At 52.4% G+C, this 12,568-nt stretch overlaps 1 protein-coding gene across 2 annotated transcripts in view; it reads left to right on the top strand.

Moving 5' to 3' along the window:
* GPC3 (glypican 3) overlaps positions 1-12,568 on the top strand; it is a 192,306-nt gene that overhangs the window by 143,567 nt on the left and 36,171 nt on the right. For both annotated transcript variants that reach the window (XM_064159110.1, XM_064159111.1), the window contains exon 7: positions 8,589-8,745. In XM_064159110.1, the coding sequence (XP_064015180.1) occupies positions 8,589-8,745 (157 nt within the window). The remainder of the gene's footprint in view (positions 1-8,588; positions 8,746-12,568) is intronic.

The raw sequence follows: 12,568 nt of genomic DNA, 5'->3' as shown, positions 1-12,568 counted from the left end.
TTTCTGCTGGTGCCATCAAGGCCCTGACCCACAGAAAGGATAAAGTGGGTGGGAGCTGGGAAAGAGGCAAGTGGGCTGGAGGGCACCAGCAAGTCTCCTGATGAAGGTTGGTTGCAAAACAAGGAATTTGCTAATAAAAGATAATTTTTCCCATGTTCTTTCCAGGGCTAACAAGCAGAGGAAGTGGAGAGAATCGATTCTCCTGTTGCATTCTTCTGCACACCACAACAATGCCAAACACATGAGCCTGCAGAAAGTCCACAGCTCCAGCCTCTCAAAAAACAGGGGTTCTGTTCCCTGCCCCTTGCTTCTGATCAGATAATGACCTTTGCCAGCAAACCAGCCCCAGCTGTAGTTCATCCTGGGAATATCTTCTGTGCCTTGTAATGAGTTGTTAACAGGGACCAGCATGGTGTGAAAATCTGCCTGTCCCCCCTGGTGCTGCCCTGCCACCCCTAAATTAGTCACTTCTGTGACTTTCAAGCTCAGGCCTGGCTCTGAGGTTTCATTTTTCTCCACTAAATCCCAGGCTCTTCCTGTTTTCAAATCCTGGCCTGTTGGGAATCTTGGGAGCTGTGTGGGGAGTGCAGAGGCATCTCTTAAAGAAAGGTTGTGGAGTCTCAGGGTGCTGAGCCATCTTGTTTCAACCAGACCATTAGCTAGAAAGGCTGGGCCAGATGATCCTTGAGGTTCCTTCCAACCTGGCATTCTGTGAGCCTCCTTCCCTTGAGACTTCCAAGCCCCATCTGGATGCATTCCTCTGTGGCCTGCCCTCAGTGAACCTGCTTTGGCAGGGGGCCTGGACTTGGGGATCTCCAGAGATCCCTTCCAGCCCCCACCATTCTATGATTCCATGACTCTGTGATTCCATAATTCCATGATTCTGTGATTCCACAATTCTGTGAGTCTGTGATTCCTTGATTCTGTGGTTCTAAGATTCCATTATTCCATCATTCTATGTTTCCATGTCTCTGTGATTCCATGAACCTGTGTTTCCATCACTCTGATTCCACAATTCCATGATTCTGTGATTCCTTGATTCCATCACTCTGTTTCCATTACTCTGATTCCATGATTCTGTGATCCCACAATTCCCTGATTCTGTTATTCCATGATTCCATTATTCCACCATTCCATCATTCTATGATTCCATGATTCTGTGATTCCATGATCCCACAGTTCTCTGATTCTCTGATTCCATGATTCTGTGGCTCTGTGATTCTGATTCTGCAGTTCTATGATTCCATGGTTCTGTTATTCCATGACTCTATGATTCCATGATTCTGTGATTCCATGATTCCCGGATTCCCTGCTCTGTGTTGAGTACCTGAAAGCTTGTGGCCAGAGTGGGGAAATGACACTTTTGCTTCTCCCAAGCTCTTCCTTCCCAAGGCTGCTGGAGGGCAGCAGCTCAGCCTTTGCAGCCAGTGCTGAGCTGATGGAGTGGGATGAGCTGTGAGAGGTCTCTCACAAAGCCAGGAGCTGCTTTTCACCTTTGGCTTGAGGTTCCCAGGCTGCCTTTCCTCATGCTGAGCAGCACAGGGACTGTGCAGCTGAGAGCCTAGAGGACTGCTGGAGGAGAAGCTCAACAGGAGCCAGCAGTGTGCATTTGCAGCCCAGAAAGCCAAGCAGAGCCTGGGCTGCAGCAGCAGAAGTGTGGCCAGCAGGGCCAGGGAGGTGATTCTCCCCCTCTGCTGTGCTCTGCTGAGATCCCACCTGGAGTCCTGCATCCAGCTCTGGAGCCCCTGGGACAAGAGGGCTGTGGAGATGCTGGAGAGTGTCCAGAGCAGGGCCAGGAGGATGCTGAGAGGGCTGCAGCAGCTCTGCTGTGAGCACAGACTGAAAGAGTTGGGGCTGTTGAGTCTGGAGCAGAGAAGGCTCCCAGGTGACCTTCTTGTGGCCTTCCAGCATCTGAAGGGGGCTACAAAAAAGCTGGGGAGGGACTTCTGAGGGTGTCAGGGAGTGGCAGGAGTGGGGGGAATGGAGCAAAGCTGGAGGTGAGGAGAGTCAGGCTGGAGGTGAGGAGGAAGTTGTTGAGCAGGAGAGTGGTGAGAGGCTGGAATGGGTTGCCCAGGGAGGTGGTTGAGGCCCCATGGCTGGAGGTGTTTGAGGCCAGGCTGTGTGAGGCTGTGTGCAGCCTGCTCTAGGGTAGGGTGTCCCTGGGCATGGCAGGGGGGTTGGCACTGGCTGCTCCTTGTGGTCCCTTCCAACCCTGCCTGATCCTGTGATTCTCTGCTTTTCTGCTGCCCACGAATCCTTGATTATTAAAGCCTCTATTACCATTCTGAATATTATTTTAGCTGCAAGTTCAGTCTCCATCCTCTCCAGCTTTTTAGGTTTGATCCTATTCCAGGGGCTTAATAAAAACATGCAAAGAATTTCAGCAAAACTCCCTTGGAACACTTTTATTAAATTCTTTCAGTCATGCAAACTAAATTAAATGACAGCTCTGGCCACCAAAAAGATGACAAATATCAATCAGGCTGCTCCCCTAAACTCAGGAAGGAATTAAATGTTTGGGGTTTTTTTTTTGTGTCCTAAACAAGTCTTCTATTCCCCTTTAATAATGCATTTGGTTGTCCTCTCTCTCTATATATATATGTGTGTTTGATGCATGTTGAAAAGGATGATTCTGCCCTAAAGGAGCACACTGCTTGTAACTCCCTGCCTCTCTATTATTTCATCTGCATTTGTGGGCACAAGGTTTGGGGTAGTGCTCAAGTGGGCATTTGTAATAGGGTGAGTGTAGTTTCCAAAGAGGAGGAAAACAGCTCTTAAACTGCAGGCCAAGAAATACAGCTGCTGATTTCTCAGCAGAAAGGGGAGATCAATGATGCAAAGGTCCTGCAGCTGGGTCGAGGCAATGCCAAGCACCAATCCAGGCTGGGCAGTGAGTGGTTGGAGAGCAGCCCTGAGGAGAAGGACTTGGGGGTGCTGCTGGAGGAGAATCATAGAATTGAGAAGGTTGTAAGAGACCTCCAAGATCATCCAGTCCAACCTAGCACTCAGCCCTATCCAATGAACCAGACCATGGCATTAAGTGCTCAACAGGAGCCAGCAGTGTGCACTTGCAGCCCAGAAAGCCAAGCAGAGCCTGGGCTGCAGCAGCAGAAGTGTGGCCAGCAGGGCCAGGGAGGTGATTCTCCCCCTCTGCTGTGCTCTGCTGGGACCCCACCTGGAGTCCTGCATCCAGCTCTGGAGCCCCTGGGACAAGAGGGCTGTGGAGATGCTGGAGTGTGTCCAGAGCAGGGCCAGGAGGATGCTGAGAGGGCTGCAGCAGCTCTGCTTGTCTGGAGCAGCTTCTCTGGGGTCGTTTAGCCTGGAGCAGAGGAGGCTGAGGGCAGAGCTCATTGCTGTCTACAACTACCTGAAGTTTGGATGAGGCCTCCAGCAACCTGCTCTAGTGGGAGGGGTCCCTGTCCATGGAAGGGGGTTGGAACTGGATGAGCTAAACCATTCTATGACAAGCTGCCCTTCTTGCTTCTGATATTTCTGCTCCACATGCAGCCCTCTCTCAGTCTTCTCTTCTCCAGACTAAGCAGCCCCAGGGCCCTCAGCCTCTCCTCATCAGCCATGTCCTCCAGTCCCCTCAGCATCCTCATAGCCCTCTGCTGGACCCTTTCCAGCAGATCCCTGTCCCTCTGCAACTGGGGAGCCCAAAACCGAAGGCAGTATTGAAGATGAGGTCTCAGCAGGGCAGAGTAGAGGGGGAGGAGAACCTCCCTTGATCTGCTGGACACATCCTCCTGATACACCCCAGGATCCCACTGGCCTTCTTGGCCACAAGGGCACATTGCTGTGCCATGGATGTTCTACACCAGCTCCCTTCTTCACAGAACTGGTCTCCAGTAGATCACCTCCCAACCTGTACTGGTGCAGTTTATTGTTCCTTCCCAAGAGCAAGACTCTGCACTTGTCCCTCTTGAACCTCATTTGGTTCCTCTGTGCCAAATCTTTCCTGCCATGGTGGCTTTTCCAGCCTAAACCATTCCATGGCTCTGTGGTGGTTGTGCAGGTGGGAGATGAGACCTTGGAGCTGTGTGTGTCTGCATGGACTTCCACAGCTGTGTCCTTTGGGCACTGTGCCAGGATAGTTTAGCAAAGGAGAGCAGAGAGGGGCTGTAAACTCTTGCAGCTGGGTGAGCTGTGCTCCAGTGGAGGCTGTCTCACTCTTACATGCTACTTGAGTCGTTACTGGGCTGTGTGTTTCCCTGCTTGCCTCTCACCATGGGCTTTAAACCACAGGACATGAATAAGCTGTAATGTCAGGGTGCAGTCAGCACTGCTTGCTATTTCAGGATGGGCAATCTGTGTGCAGCCCACCAAATGTAATTGCATCAAGTGTGCAGACCAGGAGGGAGGCTGTGGTGTCACAGAATGGTTTTGGTTGGAAAAGACCTTTAAGCTCATCCACTCCAACCATTCTCTAACCCTACCCAGGCTGGTGCTAAACCATGGCCCTCAGCACCACAGCTCTGCAGCTTTTAAACATCTTTAGGGATGAGGATTCAGCCACCTCCCAGCCAGGGCACTTCTTTGAGACAACTCCAGGGATGGGGACTCAACCACCTCCTTGGGCAGCCTGTGCCAGGCTTTGAGAGCCCTTTCAGGGAAGAAGCTTCTCCAACCTAAACATCCCCTGGTACAGTTTGAAGCCATTTCCTCTCATCCCATCATTTGTTACTAGGGAGAAGAGACCAACCCCCAACTGTCTCCAGCCTCCATTCAGGGAAGTTTAGAGAGCCAGAAGATATCCCCTGAGCTTCCTCTTCTCCAGACTAAACAACCCACTAATGGTCACTGAGAAGGACTGTGGCTGCTGCTCCAACCAAAGCCAAGGCATCTGACACCATGGAGATGGTCAAGGCCAGGTTGGATGAGGCCTTGAGCAACCTGTTCTAGTGGGAGGTGTCCCTGCCTATGGCAGGGGCTTGGAACTGGCTGAGCTTTGAGGTCCCTTCCAACCTAACCCATTCTATGACAAGCAGCCCTACTCGCCTCTGACGTTTCTGCTCCACATGCTTTGTGCTCCTCCATTGCAGAGAGTTGTTGAGGTGCTGGAATGTGTTGAGAGAAGGGCAGCAAGGCTGGGGAGAGGCCTGGAGCAGAGCCCTGTGAGGAGAGGCTGAGGGAGCTGGGGGTGTGCAGCCTGCAGAAGAGCAGGCTCAGGGCAGAGCTCATTGCTGTCTGCAGCTGCCTGCAGGGAGGCTGTAGCCAGGTGGGGTTGGGCTCTGCTGCCAGGCAAGCAATACCAGAAGAAGGGGACACAGCCTCAAGCTGTGCCAGGGCAGGTCTAGGCTGGATGTTGTTAGGAAGTTGTTGTCAGAGAGAGTGATTGGCATTGGAATGGGCTGCCCAGGGAGGTGGTGGAGTGGCTGTGCCTGGAGGTGTTGAAGCCAAGCCTGGCTGGGGCACTTAGTGCCATGGTCTGGTTGACTGGATAGGGCTGGGTGCTAGGTTGGGCTGGCTGAGCTTGGAGCTGTCTTCCAACCTGCTTGATTCTACAGTTTGATGATTCTGTGACAGCATTCCTAGACCTGGATGCACCATAGTGTGGGACTTCCACCTCACCCCAGTTCTCTCACTAATGCTGCCAGTACTTTGTGTCATGAGCTTCATTTGTCCCAGAGCCAGCTGTGGAATTTGGCTCATGGAACCCTCCTGTGGCTCTCAGCAGCTGGGGAGTGTGTGGCTGAGGATGCAGCTTCTGTCCTGGAGAAGGAAGGAGGTGCACAGCACAGAGACACCACATTCACTCAATCCAAAGTTTTCCAGTTGCTCAGAAAGTTCCTGGTTTGCTGTGGCTACAGAGGTGGAGAGGTGAAGCTGCTAATTTATGGCTTGCCAAGAACGAAGCAGTAAGACAAGAAATGCTCAGTAATTTTAGTGTTTGAGAACACACAACTGACAAATCCTGCTCTCCTCTCAGCCTCCTGCTGAGCTAATTACATCTGAAAATATCCCAAAGCTTCCTTCTCTCTGCAAGCAAGTTCCCTGCTCTTTTAGGAGGGAGTTCTTGCCAGGGAGGGTGATTGGCATTGGAATGGGCTGCCCAGCAAGGTGGTGGGGTTGCTGTCCCTGGAGGTGTTGAAGCCAAGCCTGGCTGGGGCACTTAGTGCCATGGTCTGGTTGGTTGGGCAGGGCTGGGTGCTAGGTTGGGCTGGCTGAGCTTGGAGCTCTCTTCCAACCTGCTTGATTCTATGATTCAATGTTGATCGGATAGGGCTGAGTACTAGGTTGGACTGGCTGAGCTTGGAGGTCTTTTCCAAGCTGGTTGATTCTATGATTCTCTGAGCCCAGTCCCTGGGTTTTGGGGAGCTGAGCTGTGTTTGGCTCTGCAGCACAGCCTGAGGAGCCACAGGGCTGCCATGCAGGGCAGAGTGGTGCCCGTGCCAGGGAGAGCTTTGCTGTGCCACCAGGGGAAGCCAGAGGGGTCTGCCTTGGAGCTGTTTGGTTTTCATTCCCTTTTGCTCCTCTAAGACAAACACAAAGGTATGTGGACATGGGCATGGACAGAGCAAACCAGATGCCCAGAGCCTGCCTCCCAGCCTGTGTAAAACTCAGCAGCTACATACTTGAGAAACTCTCTTCTGTGGTGAGCTTAAGGCTTTAACAACATAACCTAGATTCCAGATATTAAAAAATGCCTTGGAAAGCAGGAGATGGAACTAACTCAACCCCTCAAGGATGCCCAAAGCTCCTGTTTTGCAATATCTTCTCTCTTACTCATCCTTTTCAGTTATTTGGGTTTCTTTCTTTAGAGGATCCTTTTTTGTTTCGATAGTGCTGAGATGAAATTCAAGAAGGCTTTGGCCAGCAGGGTGGTGGAGATAGGAATGTTCAGGGTATATTAGGCAGCTGACTCACACTTTTTCCAAGGGGATCTGGGTCTAGGATGAAAGAGCTAATGGCTGTCAGCAACAGTGCCAAGAGCAGGGTTCTGCACTTTGGCCACAACAACCCCAAGCAGCACTACAGGCTGGGGTTGAGAGCAGCCAGGCAGAGAGGGAGCTGGGGGTGCTGGGAGAGAGGAGCTGAAGAGGAGGCAGCAGTGTGCCCAGGTGGGCAGCAGAGCCAATGGCATCCTGGGCTGGCTCAGGAGCAGTGTGGGCAGCAGGACAAGGGAGGTTCTTGTGCCCCTGTGCTCAGCACTGCTCAGGCCACAGCTTGAGTGCTGTGTCCAGTTCTGGGTTCCTCCATTGCAGAGAGCTGTTGAGGTGCTGGAAGGTGTTTGGAGAAGGGCAGCAAGGCTGGGGAGGGGCCTGGAGCACAGCCCTGTGAGGAGAGGCTGAGGGAGCTGGGGGGGTGCAGCCTGCAGCAGAGGAGGCTCAGGGCAGAGCTCATTGCTGCCTGCAGCTGCCTGAAGGGAGGCTGTAGCCAGGTGGGGTTGGTCTCTTCTGCCAGGCAAGCAGCAACAGAAGAAGGGGACACAGCCTGAAGCTGTGCCAGGGCAGGTCTAGGCTGGATGTTGTTAGGAAGTTGTTGTGAGAGAGAGTGATTGGCATTGGAATGGGCTGCCCAGGGAGGTGGTGGAGTGGCCATGGCTGGAGGTGTTGAAGCCAAGCCTGGCTGGGGCACTTAGTGCCATGGTCTGGTTGGTTGGGCAGGGCTGGGTGCTAGGCTGGGCTGGCTGAGCTTGGAGCTCTCCCAACCTGCTTGATTCTGTGATCTCTGCCATGCTGTGATTCTGTCACCTGAGACATCTGCCATTTCCTTTCCCATGTGGTACATCTTAGATGAGAGATAGTCCCTGACAGCAGTGAGAATCCCTGAACAAGTTCCCTCTTGCCCCTGTTTAGGCTCCATCTGGCCTAACTTTAGATATGGGTTTTGTAGTTGAGCCCAGACTTTGGTGGCATTGGGATCTGGCCAGGCTGGCAGATGTCTTCTAGCTGTTGCAGTGCTCACTGGGCAGAAGCTGAAGGGCAGAGTTATTCAGTGTGGTTTTACCTCCTCTTGTTTCTTCCATTGAGGTTTTGTGTGTGGTTTTGTCCATGAATGGACATGGGCTTGTCAGTGCTTTGGCATGGTCCAAGAGGAGGGCCATGACAAGGATCAGGGGGCTGGAGCATCTCTGCTACAAGGATAGGCTGAGAGAGCTGGGGCTGGAAAAGAAAAGGCTCTGGGGAGACCTAATAGCAGCCTGCCAGTACCTAAAGGGGTCTGCAGGAGGGCTGGGGAGGGATTTTGTACAAAGGCTTGCAGTGAGAGGATGAGGGACAATGGTTTGAAATCAGAGCAGAGATTGGATATTAGGAACAAGTTCTGCACCATGAAGAAGGTTGAGCACTGGAACAGGTTGCCCAGAGAGGTGGTTGAGGCCCCATCCCTGGAGACATTCAAGATGAGGCTCAACACGGCTCTGGGCAGCCTGATCTAGCTGAGGATGTCCCTGCTGACTGCCATGGGGGTTGGACTGGATGAGCTTAGAGGTCCTTTCCAACCTGGGTGATTCTCTGATCCTGTGAGGAGCATGATGGGGTCCTGTCCCGCTGCCCTGCCCCCAGTGAGCCCTCTTTGCACCTGGTGAAGCTGCAGGGAGGGTGGAGCTGAGCTGGTGAATGACTGTGGCACCTCCTGTCTTTCAGTTGCTCAAAGGGATGGCTTTGCCCCACCAAAGAGCTCCAGGCAAGACCTCGGAGGAGGAGGAGGAGGAAAGCGGAGACTGTGACGATGAAGATGACTGCAGCAGAGGCTCTGGGGACGGAGAGCTGCGAGCGAGGAACCAGCTCCGCTTCTTAGCAGGTGATGGGGACAGTGTTTGCCCTGCTGAGGGTTTTAGGTCTTGATGAAGGCACAGGGAGCTGCTCTCTGGGGTCTCCTCAGCTCCACTGTCTGTAGGCACCACCAGTGCTGAGAGGCCATTTGCACTTAGGCTGATGCTGGGTGGCCTCAGTGCCACCAGGGAGAAGTGACACCACTGCTTTTCCAGCTTGCTTTTGCAGGGCCACCCATGGCAGGGCTTTTGAGACAGGTTGAAAACCTGTTGTAGAGTCTCAGAGTCACCTTTTGCTCTCCTCCTCTCTGCTGCCCATGCCTGTGAGCTTAGAGGTGAGCTGTTCTGATCTCTAGAGGACACCAGGATGTGGGTAATGGTGGTTGGACTGCAGCATTATTTCTCACCCAGGTTTTGGAGACCCATGCTTGTGTTTCACAAAGACATCAGGCTCGTTCTGCAGAGGTTAGTTAGGTGCTCAGAAGCCTAAAGCTGCATCACTTGGCAGTCTGAGATGTGTTTTTGGGTGCACTGAAAGCAGCCATGAAGCATTCATGTGTACAGTCCTGGAGTCCCTCGCACAAGAAGGGCATGGAACTGTTGGAGTCAGTCCAGAGGAGGCCATCAAGATGCTGAGAGGGCTGCAGCAGCTCTGCTCTGAGGACAGGCTGAGAGAGTTGGGGCTTTGCAGCCTGGAGAAGAGAAGGCTTGGAGGAGATCTTGGAGTGGCCTTCCAGGATCTGAAGGGGGCTACAGGATATCTGGGGAGGGACTATTGACAAGGTCTGGTAATGACAGGAGGAGGAGGAATGGGTTTGAACTGGCAGAGGGGAGATTGAAAGTGGATGTTAGTAAGAAGTTGTTTGCAGTGAGGGTGGTGAGACACTGGCACAGGTTGCCCAGGGAGGTTGTGGAGCACAGAAGCACCCAATGTTATCAAAGATCACCTCCCTGAAGGTGTTCAAGGCCAGCTTGGATGAGGCCTTGAGTGACCTGTTCTAGTGGGAGGTATCCCTGCCTATGGCAAGGGTCTGGAACTGGATGATCTTTGAGGTCCCTTCCAACCTAAACCATTCCCAATGCTTTGAAGCTGTGTCACTAATAAGTCCCTCATCAGGAGGTGAAAGCAAAGGACCAGCTCTAACTTGGGAAGCTGCAGATGCTGTGTGTGCCCTCTCTCCTTGCCCCTAGCCACTGTCATCCTGCTCCTGGCTCCACAGAGCTCAGCAGCATCATGTACTTAGCTCACACGAGCCAGAGCAAGCTGTTGGAGGCTGTGTAAGCCTATGGATGAGAGGTGCCTGTGGGCTGGAGGCTTGGCCCAGTTCATGCTGGCTTCAGTGCTGCAGTGGAGCTCTTCAAGAGACCAGACAACTGAACCTGGATAAAATCAGCTTTACAGCTTTGAAGTTTAAGAGGCAAATTTGGGCTCTTAAACGAAGCACAGATGTTTATATAGTCCCTGCCCATGGCCTGGGATAATTAAAAGATCCTTAATGAAGTGAGAGCTGAAATATTAAATGCCAATTTGCTATCAAAGATTATTGACAGGTTATGTAAAGCATCTAAAATACATATAGTTAGATGCCACATAAAGGGAGGGGAAAGGCTGTTTAAGTTCTCCAATCCAAGCCTGGAAGTAAAAAAAAAAGATAGAGACTTTGTAGAAGGCTAAAAGGTTCTTTTATATCATCCAAGAGCTGAATTTCAAAGGGTAGGTTAAAGAAATGCAGGTGATCCCCATGGTCCTGAGCTGAGAGCAGAGATAGGTGTTTCATTTTCCATGATCTTTGTGTCACACCTTCGTGCAATCTTTAATCTGCTTCTAATCTCCTCTGATAGCCTTCCCCGTAACATCCCCAGGCACCTCTGAGGCTGAGTGGTTTAATCCTTTCTGCCTTTTTCTTTCACCCTTGGATAGATTCATCTTGGGCTCCCCAGCCACCTGCCTGTCCAGCAGTAGTTTGGGTTGGAAGGCACCTTTAAAGATCAGCTAGCCCCAAACCCCCTGCCATGGGCAGGGACACCTCCCACTAGGCAAGGTAGCTCAAAGCCTCATCCAACCTGGCCTTGGACACCTCCACAACCTCCCTGGAGAGCCTATTCCAGTGCCTCACCAACCTCACTGTCAAGAATATCTTCATCATCTCTACTCTCAGTCTCCCCTCTCCCAGCTCAAAGCCATTGTCCCTTCTCAGTCTCTCCTAACCCTGCTCAAAGCCATTGTCCCTTCTCAGTCTCTCCTAACCCTGCTCAAAGCCATTGTCCCTTCTCAGTCTCTCCTAACCCTGCTCAAAGCCATTGTCCCTTCTCAGTCTCTCCTAACCCTGCTCAAAGCCATTGTCCCTTCTCAGTCTCCTCTCTCCCAGCTCAAAGCCATTGTCCCTTCTCTCAGTCTCCTCTCTCCCAGCTCAAAGCCATTGTCCCTTCTCAGTCTCCTCTCTCCCAGCTCAAAGCCATTGTCCCTTCTCTCAGTCTCCTCTCTCCCAGCTCAAAGCCATTGTCCCTTCTCTCAGTCTCCCCTCTCCCAGCTCAAAGCCATTGTCCCTTCTCAGTCTCCTCTCTCCCAGCTCAAAGCCATTGTCCCTTCTCTCAGTCTCCTCTCTCCCAGCTCAAAGCCATTGTCCCTTCTCAGTCCCCCCTCTCCCAGCTCAAAGCCATTGTCCCTTCTCAGTCTCTCCTAACCCTGCTCAAAGCCATTGTCCCTTCTCAGTCTCCTCTCTCCCAGCTCAAAGCCATTGTCCCTTCTCAGTCTCCTCTCTCCCAGCTCAAAGCCATTGTCCCTTCTCAGTCTCCTCTCTCCCAGCTCAAAGCCATTGTCCCTTCTCAGTCTCCCCTCTCCCAGCTCAAAGCCATTGTCCCTTCTCAGTCTCCTCTCTCCCAGCTCAAAGCCATTGTCCCTTTTCAGTCTCCTCTCTCCCAGCTCAAAGCCATTGTCCCTTCTCAGTCTCCTCTCTCCCAGCTCAAAGCCATTGTCCCTTCTCAGTCTCCTCTCTCCCAGCTCAAAGCCATTGTCCCTTCTCAGTCTCCCCTCTCCCAGCTCAAAGCCATTGTCCCTTTTCAGTCTCCTCTCTCCCAGCTCAAAGCCATTGTCCCTTCTCAGTCTCCTCTCTCCCAGCTCAAAGCCATTGTCCCTTCTCTCAGTCTCCTCTCTCCCAGCTCAAAGCCATTGTCCCTTCTCAGTCTCCTCTCTCCCAGCTCAAAGCCATTGTCCCTTCTCAGTCTCCCCTCTCCCAGCTCAAAGCCATTGTCCCTTCTCAGTCTCTCCTAACCCTGCTCAAAGCCATTGTCCCTTCTCAGTCTCCTCTCTCCCAGCTCAAAGCCATTGTCCCTTCTCTCAGTCTCCTCTCTCCCAGCTCAAAGCCATTGTCCCTTCTCAGTCTCCTCTCTCCCTGCTCAAAGCCATTGTCCCTTCTCAGTCTCCTCTCTCCCAGCTCAAAGCCATTGTCCCTTCTCTCAGTCTCCCCTCTCCCAGCTCAAAACCATTGTCCCTTCTGTCTCCCCTCTCCCAGCTCAAAGCCATTGTCCCTTCTTAGTCTCCCATCTCCCAGCTCAAAGCCATTGTCCCTTCTCAGTCTCCTCTCTCCCAGCTCAAAGCCATTGTCCCTTCTCAGTCTCCTCTCTCCCAGCTCAAAGCCATTGTCCCTTCTCTCAGTCTCCTCTCTCCCAGCTCAAAGCCATTGTCCCTTCTCAGTCTCCTCTCTCCCAGCTCAAAGCCATTGTCCCTTCTCAGTCTCCTCTCTCCCAGCTCAAAGCCATTGTCCCTTCTCTCAGTCTCCTCTCTCCCAGCTCAAAGCCATTGTCCCTTCTCTCAGTCTCCTCTCTCCCAGCTCAAAGCCATTGTCCCTTCTC

Source organism: Pogoniulus pusillus, chromosome 19 (assembly GCF_015220805.1).
Source record: "Pogoniulus pusillus isolate bPogPus1 chromosome 19, bPogPus1.pri, whole genome shotgun sequence".
In the NCBI taxonomy this organism is placed as follows: Eukaryota; Metazoa; Chordata; class Aves; order Piciformes; family Lybiidae; genus Pogoniulus; species Pogoniulus pusillus.
The sequence above is the reverse complement of the archived record's forward strand: the minus strand, read 5'-3'. Positions and strand labels throughout refer to the sequence as shown.